General features: G+C 38.0%; 1 protein-coding gene across 13 annotated transcripts in view; it reads left to right on the top strand.

The window, feature by feature from the left end:
• Positions 1-14,559, top strand: part of Mpdz (multiple PDZ domain crumbs cell polarity complex component) — a 144,916-nt gene that overhangs the window by 179 nt on the left and 130,178 nt on the right. For all 13 annotated transcript variants that reach the window (XM_036179661.1, XM_036179665.1, XM_036179662.1 and 10 more), the window contains exons 2-3: positions 5,172-5,244; positions 7,393-7,559. In XM_036179661.1, the coding sequence (XP_036035554.1) occupies positions 5,229-5,244; positions 7,393-7,559 (183 nt within the window). In that variant the 5' untranslated portion in view covers positions 5,172-5,228. The remainder of the gene's footprint in view (positions 1-5,171; positions 5,245-7,392; positions 7,560-14,559) is intronic.

The following is a 14,559-nucleotide window of genomic DNA, read 5'->3' as shown; positions in this document are numbered from 1 at the left end:
AAGTAATACTATTTTTATTCAAGCTTCTTCAAAGCACTGGATTCTCAGTTAAAGCAATGGTTTCTGTCTGTGAACTTGTTTATATAACTACATTAATACAGTTTCCTATGGTAATGTCATATGTCATAACTTGATTATATTGCTTTGACATTTGAATATATGTGAAAGATAATGAATTTCTTTGAAACAGGTTTATGTTTTGGGCTACCCATCAATTCCTTGAATGAGATTTTTAAATATTTGTGTTGAGTTCACATCTAGAAGCCATCTGCAGCAGCAGGAGGGCCCAGCCTACTGTGGGTGATCTGAACCTGAGAAGGTGGTCTTGGGTTGAATAAGAACAGGCTGAGTGGCCATGGAAAGCCAGCCAGTAAGCTGAAACCCTCCATGGTCTCTGTTTCCGTTCCTGCCCTGACTTCCCTTCATGATAGACTGTAACCTGCAATATGAAATAAACCTCTCCACGTTCACTTTGGTCATAGTGTTTTCACCACAAGTAGGAAGCAAACTAAAATACTAGAACAGAGCATTTTCAGTTGCTAGTTGCTGTGAGATCTGTGTTGTGAGGATATTTACTCTTTGAAGCACGGATAGATTCTTTACTGTATAAGTTCTGTGCCCGCATACTTCCAGAACAGCTTGTCAGAAAGCAAAACTGCCAGTTAGTACCTGCTCCTCAGTAAAACCAAGTATTTGGTTTATTTTTCATTCCTTCTGAAAAAGGATTATCAACTCATTGTTGGGGGATCGTACAGTCACAGGTAAAGTCTTCAGAGACTTAGTAAGTATTTTAGAACTGTCATTATCATAAACATTTACAGAAAACACACAGACCTAAAATTATAAATGCTGTTTTAGTTTTAGTATTCCTAAACAAACACAAAGATAATAGGGCTGTCAATTAAAAGCTCACTTAAATTTACTTAAATTAGAATTTTATATTAAACGCCTAATTCGATTTGAGTGTATACATCTCTGAAGTATTGCAAGAGATATACACTTCAAAATTATTCCGTTTTCTTATAATTCAGATTTAAGTAGGCATTGTGTTTATATTTATTCAATCTGACTATGCTCAATTAAGATGCAAAATTAAAGAATGTAGTGCTCAGTGGTTCTTCTCCCCTCTGGCCTGACTGTGTTTCACTGTGAGCATTTTTATAAAAGCATGGAAATAGTTTTTATAAATATGTACTTTATGCTTCTTACAAATATGTCTCTATTTGTCTCTACCTATAATACATTTTATATTCTCTTATTTTGTACAGGTTGTAACAACTTAATACACCATCTTACACATTCTCTTTTAAAAAAATTGGTACCTCTACCAATAAGTAAATTGTAATTTTATTTTCAGGACAATATGGAAAATAGGTGGTAGAAGCTGCATTCAGCAGCACATAATTATCCTTGGTAGGCTGAGGGAAGAGGATTAAGAGCTTGAGGACTAAGTAATGAGATTGAGGTTGGCCTGTTCTACATGTGAGAACCTGGGTAAACAAATAGGGGTGATATGATAGAGTGTGGGCCTGGAAATCAGGCAGAGCAGATTTCAAGTACAACTTGCTGCCCTCAAGAGCTCTGTGACTTTGCAAAGCCCTCACACCTTTCTTGTCTGAAGGTGGGAGAACAATATACGGGGCACCGAAGGGTACTGTGGGCAACAAGATAATCAGAGTCCTTCTGAATACCAAATCCACTGCGTGATGATTGATGTGCCCTGCTCTTCCTCGTGCGTGGCTGCTGACACAGACTTTAGGTTCAGTGATAGCCAGATGGCAATACAGCTACAAGTAGAACATGTGGTGGTTGGAGTGAGGAGCCACTACTTCTGTGCCTCTCCCTGTGTTGGGGGATTAGTCCTAGCACTTGAAATGCAACAGCCATGTTTTGAACATTAGTATTAGTAGGCTTACTTTTTCTTGAGGAATTTTCTTAAAATACTGCATTTTAAAAGTGATTTATTTAAAATATATGAATGTCATGTAAGTGGTGAATGTTACCTTTCTTTGACAGGACTTACCAATACGTTCTAAAGCTACATAGTTCTGACTTGTTCAGATTGTGCTGACAGCTAGCTGTGTTGAATGTATACACTAGTCTATTTAATTTTAGACTTTATTTACATTGAGTTTAGTTTTCTTCATTGGTTTTATCTTGTATAGGTGTGCTGGTTAGTTTTTTTTTTTAATTTTTAATCAACTTGACATAACATAGGGTCATGTAGTAAGTGGAGGGACTTTTCTTGATTAATGGTTAATGTGGGAAGGTCCAGCCCACTGTGGGCTGTGCTAACGTTATGCAGATAGTCCTGGGTTGCATAAGAAAGCAAGCTGAGCCAGCCTTAAGAGCAAGAGAGTAAGCAGCATTCTTCCATGGCCTCTGCTTCAGTTTCTGTCTCCAGGTTCCTGCTTGAGTCTCTGCTCTGACCTCCTTTAGTGATGGATTTCGTTAGGGAAACATAAACCGAATAGACCCTGCTCTTCCCAAGTTGGTTATGGTCAGTGTTTTATCACAGCACCAAAGAGCAAAGTAGGAGATCAGGGCATGGTTTACATGGCAATGTTACCACTGAAAAGGGGAAAAAATGATGAGGTGATTTTTTTTTTCTTCTCCTGTTGAGAGGTAGAGTTTTGTAGCAGTTGAGCTGTGCACTCTGGAGCCAGACTGTGTGTTCACAAAGTGCTCTTTGGATGCGGAGCCTGAGATTCTGTTTCTCCATCACTGGCTTGTTGCTAAATGTGGGCAACAGTGTTTATCCCCATTGGGTTCTGCTTTGCAGATTCTTCATAAGCCTGCTAGCCTTGGAGCATGTCCTTAACACTGCCCATATTTCTGAGTTTTCATAGGGTCCTTGTATTGTCCAAGATTTTATTGAGTATACAATAGCATTTTTTCTTTCAAAACCTTTTTCATGTTACTTATTTCTAAATATACTCAGATTCAGAATAAATAAGTACATTAACAAGGGAAGTTAAGTTTATATTCTTTTACTTGATGGCTTTCATACAGTGTATTCTGATCATGTTTTACCTCCTTCAGCTCTGCATGGGAGCACACACACAGTCACACACAAAACCCACAAAACAAAAACCAAGCTAACAAACAAAAGACCAATAAGATTAAAAAAAAAAGTCAAAACAAAGCAAAATGAATCAAAAAAGCACACAAAACCTGTGAAGTTCATTTTGTGTTTGCCACCGACTCCTGGGTATGGGGCCTGCCCTGAAGTGCAGTTGACGTGCCCAGTGACTGTCCATTGGAGAAAACTAATATTTTTTTTCTTTGCCAGGAGTCATCAGTTGCAAATAGCCTTGGTTAGTGATGGGACCCTGGGTCTACTTCCCTCTTCTAGTTCTGTGACCCCATCCAGCACGAACCTGTGCAGGCCTCGTGCATGCTGCCACTGTCTGTGTGCTCCTATGTGCATTGGTCCTGTTGTGCTTGGAGGGTGCTGTTTCCTTGGAGTCTCCATCCCCTCTGGCTCTTACAGTCTTTCTGCCTCCTCCTCTGAAGAGATCCCTGAGCCTGGAGTGGGGAGGGCTTTGATGAAGACATACCATTTAAGACAGAATGAGAAATCAATTAAGCAGCAGAGAAATCAATCAATCAAGGGGTTATTTTTGAAAGGGTATCTAGTAATATGCTGTTTTATGAAGATGATTCAAATTTCCTTGTAACATTAAAATATTTGTGATGTATTTATAAGATCTCCCTGCAGCATTTGTAAACTAAAACCATGATATCCTTTTTATTTGTTGTAGAACACACAATAAGTGACTTTGTTCGCTGGGCAGTTGAGGTTGAGATGCTAGGCCCATTGTTTATGGCCACATAGCTATTTTGATTTCGATTCTAGGTCTGAACCAGGGCCTTCTCTTGATACTGGGGAACTGTTTCAAGGAAGCACCAGTCTTTGTGATGTCTCTCTACTTAGAATGGAGCTGGTATTGTCAGAGTATCTTCCAAATAGGGATACAGAAAGTAAACACTGCCCTCTGTTATTGGCCAGAGCAAATTGCAGGCATTCGTGTTCTATGCAATTGTTTGACCACACTATGTACTACCTGGTATTCTAAGTGTAGTTTCCTGTAAAGAAGTGGTTGGGGCCAGTTGGTGATTCTCAGAGTGATGACCTGTTTTTTCAAGACCAAGAATGAAGAACTTTTTTCTTTATTTTCATATATGTTGTAATTTTGTATTTTAAGGTAGCATATAAAGTAATATGCTTCACTATGGCATTTTTGTACATATGCCCTTATACTGTGTGGTATTATTTAGTCAATAACACTTGTTATTCTTTGGTCAATAACAACTTGTTCTACTTTTTAAAATGAGGAAGAATCATGTAGACTCCTTTTGGCTCTGGGCCAGTGACTGGCTATCTCCTGGAGACACTGTTTTGAGGTAGTGAGGAGATCAAGCTATGGAGATGGCCACGGAGAATAGCTAGCGGATAAGGGTTGGAGATGGTCAGTGACACGGGCTTTGCAGATTTGTGTCCACTATTTCAAGGGGCTTAGTGAATGAACGAAGTGTTACCTTAGCACCTTAGCAAAAGACTTGTGTCCGTTGAAATAATTGGGAACATTTGGGGGTTGGTGTTTTGTATTGTGTTTTTTTATTTTTTAATTTTTTTTTTTTTTATGGAGAACATTATAGTTACGGGACATTTTGCAAACCTTTGAAAATGTAACACTGTGCTTTTTAAAATTTATTCAATTTATAACCCCGTACTGTGGTGGTGTCATAGCATGTTTTCAGTGGTGTGTGTATTGTCTTCCCAGTTAGTGCTGTGAGCATCTGGGGTAAGATAACAGCTTTTCACAGTTTGTTCACAGGATTTCTTCAGTATACACAAGTGAGCCCTCTTGTTCTGTGGTGTGAGGGTCTTGCTGTAAATTCAAGACACCAGTGGTCCATCTTGAGAGGTTCCTAAGGAAATGCTTTGGACACTTTGCCATCTTGTTTAGAACAGAACTTTCTTTCCTTCTTATTATTACAAGTATTATAAAAAAATTTAAAATGATTCCTTCACTGCATATGAAGAAAACTGTTAAACTTAAGTCAATATAGTTTTAATAAAAGAATTATTGTAGCACCAAGCACTTTTTAGTCTTTCATTTCTTATTATAACATAATGACTCCATTTTATTTCCCTTTTTCCTCAGAGTTTCATTTTAGTTGGTGTTTTGAGTCATTATAGAGAACACTGAACTCTGAAAAAGATGCTAGAAACCATAGGTAAGACTTTTCTCCTTGTTTTTGTCAGAATTGAACATGCTCCCACTACTCTCTCGGTATGCTGTGTTCTACATAGCTACAGTAACTTAGTTTAAATTTTTTTATCCAGTAGCTTTGAATTAGACAGTGGGTTTTTGTGTTTGTGAAAATGTATTCATGTGTTATAAAAAAAACCTTTATAATAAAAATAAACATGTGAAATAGTCTATAAATTATGAGTTTTAATGAGCTTCATGGAAGCCCTGTTTTGTTTTATGCATATAGTCATGACTTTTGAGTATCACTAGAAGGATTAACAGTAAGTTAGTATTGAAGCCTTCCTGTTAGTGCAGGTAAGGTGCTGCTGAGTGCTTGGTTCTGCCCAACAGGACTGTAATAATCTCTCAAATTCCATTTCAAAGAGTTTAATTTCTGCATGAGATTTAGGCTGAGAGATCTGGATTTCCTTTGCAATGTGTTACTGTCTTGGCAAACCGCAGTGTAGTTTTAGAAACGATTATAGAAAGCTGTCAAGTGTGGCACACACTGCAGAATCTGGCACGTCAGCATTTGTCTTCTCCAGGTCACTCCTGGGAGAGGGCACTGAAGGGCAGGGGCACTTCACTCTGGTACCAGGACAATGCCTCAACAGTTGCCAGTGTTGAGGGATTAGGACAATAAAGGGGAAAAGAGCTGTTCGTGACACTTGACTTTTGATTCCGTTCCTACTCAGATCATAAAATTCTGTGTGGATACGTTTTCCATGCCTCATTCCGTGTTGAAATCGTAGGCCATAAAAAGTGCTGGAACATAGGCAAGTTCCTTATAATCCAGGAGAAGGAAAGGGACAGTGGTTCCATTAAACCATTGCTTTCTGGATTTTATTCTGTCAGCACTTACTAGTGATTAAGTAGCACACCTTTTAAGAATTGATGTAGATATTAGTAATGGATTTGTGTTCTGAGTTACCACGGAAAATAGGACACAAGAACAAACGTAATTTAAAAAAAAATGTATCTTTATCATTCTTCGCTTAGAATTTCTGCAGGAACAATATTGTTTATTTCAGCTTGTTTGTGTGTGTGTACTCATTATTGATATGATTTTGTGTTTAATTACCCAGAATCTGTGGAATGCCAGATGTGGTGCTACAAGTACTGTCTCTGGTGATCCCTCTTCTTCTGACTACTGTGATTGGCAATAGATGCATATGCTATTGTCATGACAGGGCAATGGCACGTTTGAACAATCTCCATTTGAAAAAACAAACTTGACTAAAAAATTGTAACAACCTATGTTTGTATAATTCAGGAATGTGTTGAAATTCACTAGTGGAAGTATGTGTGTAAGTTGCTAGGACTATTAGGGCATACTGTGAGAATGCTCTCTTCCATAACATATCTGATTCATAATATGTTTAATAGTAATTTGAATTATATTGGTTGGGAGCATTTGTAAATATGCTATTTAAATTTAGGGTAGAGCATTCCAAGAGTTGGAACAGTACTTATTTTTAATATTATTTAATATTCCTAAATTATCAAGTATAGAATACTTTGTTTTTTATAAGTGAAATTATTATATTTTGGAGAAGATTCATCAGTGCCATTCACATCCTCTTATTAATGGGTTAATTATCCATTTTTCTTATGTGTAAATATAATTTCATGTATCCTTTTTTAGAATAAGAGATTAGATTTTTAAGGCCATGCAAAGCTTTATGCGATTTTCACAAGAGCTGAAACATCTGGCACTGAGTTCAGTTACACATCCTTTGCGTCAGTTTCTGTGACTTTAACAACTGTTTGCCTAAGTGTGTACTATACCCTGTTCCTGCTCTTAAAGGAATTTCATTATAAAGACTTAAAAGCTTACAGTGAGAGGTTGTGGTCTCCCTTTAGGTTCTAATTCTAATGAAGCAGCTGGATTGTTTTGAAGCATATGTAAATACGTTACTTAATTTTGAGAAAAGTATTTAAACATTAAAAGAGTGTCCTTGTACTGAATTAAAATTATGTACTGCTGTATAGTTTTGCCTCAGTTAAAATATGACAAGGCTAGGCACTTAGGGAGAATTGTTTTACGATTTCTAAAGTCACAGCGTCTGTCTTCATAGATTTGACAAGTCTTTTGAATCCTATTATTGACTGATGCTTTCCTTTGGAATAGACAAAAACAGAGCCCTGCAGGCAGCAGAGCGCTTGCAGAACAAGCTCAAGGAACGTGGGGATGTTGCAAATGAAGACAAACTGAGCCTCCTGAAGTCTGTTTTGCAGAGCCCACTCTTCAGTCAGATTCTGAACCTTCAGACTTCTCTACAGCAGCTGAAAGACCAGGTAGAATGTCATCACCCAAGGTGGCCCTCATGGTGTCCTACAGAGCTGTGGAAAAGGCTTGTGCTTTCTCAAAGGCTGGCTTGTCTGTGCATTAATAAATAATGAAGTCACTTAAGTCACTCACAGACATTTAGACTCACTGTGGCTTTTCCCTGCTAGTTATTTTTGTCCCCGTTGTTGTGTGTAATGTGACACTATGTTGAAAGCTCGTGTGGATGCTTAGACACAAGCTCCTACAGGAGGAAGGCTGATGAAAGTGTTCGGGCTGGGTGGCTGCAGAATTGGTTTTCATCATCACCAAGCCCTGTTGTTCATGTGATCTTGCTCATTCAGATTCAGACATCCAGTACAGCTACAGGATTTAAGAGTAGCATGCATTTGTATGTTTAATCATGTGTGTGAGGAAAGGAAGTCACCTCTATTTTGACAGCAAAAGGATAATTACATTGTCATCAGTTAAAGGAACTGCAATTCTCACTTCTTAAGAGTGTGCAAGTAGCACTTGCTTCCGTGACAGCATCAGATGGTGATGAACATTAGGATTCCTAAATGTAACGCCATGTTTTTATTCTCTGTAAAAATTATGAACATTAAAAAGTTTGAACGTTTCTATTAAAACTGAAAGCATGTCACATGACAGAATGAAAACAAAGTCAGATGTTCTTTGAACTGACTTAATGTGATCACCATTTCACAGGTTTCAAAAATATTTTTAAAACAGTTCTTATCCTCGCAAGGTTTGAAGTCAATTGAATTACGTTCTCAGGTTTTTAGAATTAATTGAATGACTATGGGTGACTTGCCAGCAAATATTCTGTCTTAAAAGGATAAAAATGAAACTTAAAAACTAGTTTCATAATTCAGTGAAGGAACAATTCTAATGGGATGGATGTTCCAGATGCCAAGAGATAGAGAGTAGGGGAGCATGCTTATTGTTCTCCAACCTAACCCAGATTCTGGTGTGCTTTTGAAATTCCCTAGAAATGAAAAGAATCTTCAGCAATACTTTTTATTGGGGTGAGGAGATAGATCAGTCAACAGAGTGTCCCATCTCCAGGACCCTGTATTAACAAACAAACACATGAAAACAACAGCCACAGACAAGCTGGGTGGGAGTGCTGGGGAGAAAGAAACAAAGGATCCTGTGTGCACATACACCTACACATGGTAATGTGTAGACACACATACACCCTCACCAACTATTTTATTTTCTGTTGTAAATTTCAGCTTAATTATTTAAAAAGTCATGGTTCTACATTTAGAAAGAGTTTTTGTTGTATGTATGTGTTTCTCCTCTTGATAAGTTATTAGAAAGATTAGTTTTCAATATTAATGGATTAGCAAGCTTTTGGAGAAATTAGTCTCTAGAATGTACGCATAAATATGGTATGAGAAATTATCTGTTTTTTTTTTTTTCTTTTCCAGAGTGTAAGGAAATTGAGCAGAGGTCTTCTTAGTGTACTGTGTGAGCACATAGTTGAAATGAGGGGGGATTTAAGTCCTATACCCAGTGTTAAAATAAACTAGTAGTCAAGTGAAGTAGCTAGATCTCCGTCTACTAGGCAGCCTTCTGCAGGAAAGAGGCTTTTTGCCCACTGTGTCTGCTGAAAGGACTCCAGGGCCTAGAGGTTGCACTGCACTGGTTCTGCTGTTTCTTTTCTTTCCTTTTTCTTTTTTAATATTTATTTATTTAATGCTTACATGTGTTTTCCTGAGTGTATTATGTATACCACACGTATTCAGATGCACCACAGAGGCCAGAGTTTTATGTGGTTATGAGCTGCCAATTATGGGTACTGGGAACTGAACCTGGGTCCTCTTCAAGAACAGAAAAGTCTTTTAACCACTGACACATCTCTCCAGCCCCAACAGTGCTACTTCTTATAAAAACAAATCTAAAAAGTGAGACTATTTCTCACTCTCTTTATGTTTCTTGTCATCATATTTTAAAGAATATGGGAAAGATAGGTTTGGATTTATCAGTCAACAGAACAAAAACAAACAACAACAAAAAATGAAGACAGAAAATGTGTTACTGGGAGTTGGTTAGAAAGGTCTGAGGATTGAAGATGCTAACACTCAAGTGAACTTGGGGAAGTGTGTAAGACAAATGCTGGAGACTTAAACAATGGCCTCCTGGATTTTAAACCAGGTGTCTGAGGAGAGGCCAGTGTCCATTGGTACTGCTCCCTAAGGGGGCACATATTGAAATATTCTGAGCATGACAAAGCAAACAGAACCCTGCTTTAACTGACAAAATGAAGAGCATTTCCTGGGATGCCATGGGAATAGCCATCAAACAGCATGAATTCTACACATTGAGTAGGGGAGAGAGGTGGCTGTGGAGCCGAGAAACAAGTAGTCATGACCCCTCTGCACATCTCCCATTGTGGGACCCAAAGTTGCACACAGAAAGAGTAAGAATGACGTGCTTTCACTTGATAATGTGCACCAAGGCAGTAAAGAGCTTGCTGTATAAATGTAGGAACCAGAAGTTGATCACCAGAATGCATATAAAAAGATCAGGCATATTGGGAGGTAATCCAGGCCTCGGTAGGCAAACACAGGCAGAATCTTGCAGCTCACCAGCCAGCCAGCCTAGGCTAATCATTGTGCTCAGGCCAGTGAGAGACCTGTCTCCAAGTACAAAGTAGATTGCTATTAAACAGGACATTAAAAGTGCATCTCTGGTTTCCACATGTATGTGTATTAGACTATACTCATGCACATGAGTATATATGTACACACAAATTATATGACAGTCTTATGCATTTGTTTCTAACACACAACTCAAAAGAAAGCACATTACCACAATCCAGATGTTTGTATTTATGTATGTATGTATTTATTTATTTATTTATTTATTCATTTACTCATTCATTTATTTTTGGTTTTTCAAGACAGGGTTTCTTTGTGTAGTTTTGGTGCCTGTCCTAGATCTCGCTCTGTAGACCGGGCTGGCCTTGAACTCATAGAGATCCACCTGGCTCTGTCTCCGGAGTGCTAGGATTAAAGGCATGAGTCACCACCACCTGGCTCAGGTGTCCTTTTATGGATAACAATTCATGCTTTTCCCCCTGAAATCAAGTCAATATCTTACATGAATGAATAGGTTATTTCCTGAGACCCAATTGTAAAGTTCAAGAGCAGAAACAACAGAAGCCCAATCCGGAGAAGCACTTGTGGCTACAAGTTAATTTAGGTGATGAGAAAGTGGCTCAGCAGTTACAACTACTTGCCATTTATTCTTCCAAAGAACTCAATTTAGTTACTAGCACCCATTCATAACTAAAGTAACCACAGCTACAGGAGATCCAGTGTACTCTTCTGGCCTCTGTATGAACATACTTGGTGTACATTCACATAACCATACACATAAATTGTTCGGCTGTGTGAGGCTACATGATTCACGAGAAGCGTACTGGGAAATCTATTGAGTATTGTAGGGCATTTACCATTCTATGACCAAATATGGCCTGCTGTGATTTTTATTACTTATGTAGGAAAATCTCTGATACTGTAGAGGATACTGAGACAGATTATTCCATAGGGATGTAAGCTTATTTAACTCTATAGACAGATCGACAGATGACAGCGTGGCCAGAGCTCCAAGAAGTATTCAGGTCCCAGCACCAGAAATAGATAGCATGATGGGGATTCTGAAGAGAGAAAACCGGGCTACACACAGATCTTATTACACATTTATGAGGATAGGGGATGTTTTGTGGAGCAGTTCTGCAGTCAGGCTGTTGAATTCTCAGGCAGGAGGCAGGGTGGGGAGTGGGAGCAGGATGTGTCCATCAATACCTCCTTTGATATAAACCTACCAGGAAGTCTATTAACTAGGCACTCACAGACAGTGTCTCAGTAAGTAGGCATCTGTGAAAGGCGGAACTGTTGCAGAATATTGTGTCCTGAGTAGCCACTGGATTCTACATCACATTCTCACAATGAAGATGTGAGGGCCTTGAATTCTGCTACCATGTCTTAGATAGATTTGAACTTGTGTTTCCTTGGCTGTTTGTCCTGTAGAAGAGAAAACTAGTAGAAAAGGAGGGAGATGTGTAGCTGTGTCCTGTTTGTCATAGTGGCCCAGGAAGGTAAGTGATACTTTTATAAGGCAGAGCAACAAGTAGATGGTGGTTTCTTTACTGCCTTTGGGATCTGCAGCCTGTTTTAGATCTCTGGTTTGTTTCTTTCAAGGATAGACTTGATGCTTGTGCGTCTCTCAAAGGTTGGTGACTTTTCCCAGGACTTTGAGATTTTGGATTTGCATTATGTATTCTATGAAGTTTCTTCAGTCTAGTATAGGTGCATACTATCTTTACCAATTCCTTTTACTTACCAGTTTCTAAGTCCTGGTCCTTTTTATTTTTTTATATGAGTCTAGTAAAATTTCAATAATTATATTATTTTCTATTTTAAAATTTAATTATAAATTTTTAGACATTATTATGTTAGATTTAAGAATACTAATCTGTGAATGTTTATAATTTAATGATATAAAGAATAAAAATTTTTCATGCTTTTAATCCAGCAACCATACAAGTCACCCTTTGCTAGTTTTAATTTGTTACCTTATACCTATCTTATGTTTTCAGTGTACAATTTTATATGCACAGCGGTGGAAATTACTGCTTGCATCTTCTTTACTATTGCCAGCCCCCATGACCAGTATCATTCTCTGTCTTTTAGAAAAGCAGAGGAAGTGAATAATGGAAAAGCTCAGGGTGTGTATGGCATACTGAAGAACATGATCATATTGTTGCATTAATGACAGATGCCGACATGCCGTATTGAATTAAACCTGCAATTTTTCCCCTCCAACCCTTCTCATTACTTCTATTCAATGATGTTTAATTTTTCCAATTTGCTTCTACAGTATTAAGATTGCCCTTAGAAATCAAACTGTTTCCCTTTGGCAAATTAAACACTTGACAGGTGTGTAACTGAGAGGGCAAAAAGGCCGTGCGTGCCCTGAAGGGATGTGCTATTTAAATATTGTCAAAAATATTAGCAGGTCTGAGAGTATAATTGATGCCTCTGTTTAACTCTGCCACATTGTGTATTGTTCTAACGCCAGCTAAAAGGATGTATGCTATTAAACCTGAATAATCTCTAATCGCTCCAGCTCATTTCCTATTGCATGATTCTTGTTTAAGTGAAAAGGAACTGTGACTGTGTGTCAATGATCTGTCAAATGCAGGTTCTCAAGAAGTGTCCTCACTGTCACCTAGTCATCACAGCTTTTAACTACAGGGTTTAATGCGTATTCATGAAAAAATCTAGCTATTGTGGGAGAAATAAACACGTTAGCCATTTAATAATAGAAACTTGTCAGCCTTGAGGATATCGGATTTGCATATTTATTCGATGAAGTTGCTCCAGTCCGGTATCGATGTGGATGCTGCTTTTCTGATTAATTAATTGCCTTACTTTATAAATGACCATGGTCACTAAATCAATCCCCTGTGCTACTTGTAGGAACACTGTGAATTAAAATTATTAATTTTAAATAGAAATTTAGGACCAGGACTTAAAAACTGGCATGGCGAGATTATTTTTAAACCATGGCAACATAGACTAATTCTAAGATTGGAGAAATGGTATGGCTAGCTCAGGTTACCAAGCATGCTTCTCTGGGAAATGAGCCTTGGGCCAGTATGGGGGGCCACATGTTAGGGATCTTGTTAGCATCTGTGGCATATGGCATTGTGCTGCAGTAGTTGTTCCTAGGTCATCCACCCACCTACCCCCTTTTAAAAACATGTTGGTGAGTACACGTTTTATTTAGATATGTAATGTATATGTATATAACCTAAGATAGATTTCTCTTTGACATTTAAAATATCTTTTGAAATAACTGAAGAGATGCTAGGTTTTACATGGGATAAGAGTTGGCAGAGTAGTTAGATTGTTTAAAAAATGACTTTTATTTTTGAAGTGCCTTTTGCATGCTGTAATATTTTTTACATATATTTCTGTATTTGGAAGTTTTACCTGTTTACGTTCTAAACCACTCTTGATGACAAACAAGTGGAACAGTGGACAGCAGTGAACACAAATCCACATACACTAAAAATACAGAAGTAACCTATGGACACCTAGGGACCTTGCTTTGTAAAATCCATATCATTGCATTTCAGTTCCCACAGGTTGGGGCAAAACCAAACCAAATGACATAAGAACTGGGGTTATAAACTTCTTATTGTGGGACATTCATTGATTAAAAATTTCAGTGGCAATGAGAGTTTTAGCATGGTTTTATAATGTATTTATAGGCATTTATGCTATCATTTTAATATCTAAAATCAATGAAAACCAAGTAAATAATGAGGTAGAGTTCTTACTATCTCAAGGTGAAAACAGAGCACAGGAAAACAAGGTGGTAAATGCTATAATGAAAAGTAGCTTTGACTAAAGGAACAGTCCCCACTACAAAGGACAATATTTAAGATGGACCATGAAAAATGAGTACTTTCCTGCAGAGGTGGGGGAAACACTTTCAGATGGAAGTAAGAATAATTACATGTGTAAAGAGTGCTTTTTAAATGGGGTAGATTTTGGGAAAGTCACTACATACCGATCAGTGCCTAGCACAGGCGTGTCCTCCCCCACTTAGAACTGCTGGGTTTATTAGTCTGCAGGGCCCAGGTTGAGAATCCCTTGTACAGAAGAGTCACATGCACATCTTTATTTTCCAAGGTCCCTTCATAATAAAATCTTGGAGAAAATAGGGACACAGGAGACATATTTCAGCGTCATAAAGTTGATCCATAGGAAGCATACAGTCCACATCATCTCAAAAGGAGAAAAACTCAAAATCAGGAATAGGACAATGGTATCTACTCTCCTCTGTCCTATTCAGCATAGTATTTGAAGTCAGAGCTAGCACAGTAAGAAGTGAAGGAGATAAGAGGGATACAAATTAGAAAGGAAGGCAACCAAAGTTTCCTAATTAGCAGATATACTGTATGTAAGACCCTAAATGCTCCAGCAG

This window comes from Onychomys torridus, chromosome 2, assembly GCF_903995425.1.
Source record: "Onychomys torridus chromosome 2, mOncTor1.1, whole genome shotgun sequence".
NCBI lineage: Eukaryota > Metazoa > Chordata > Mammalia > Rodentia > Cricetidae > Onychomys > Onychomys torridus.
Note: the sequence above shows the minus strand (reverse complement) of the source record. Positions and strands in the feature narration are given on the sequence as shown.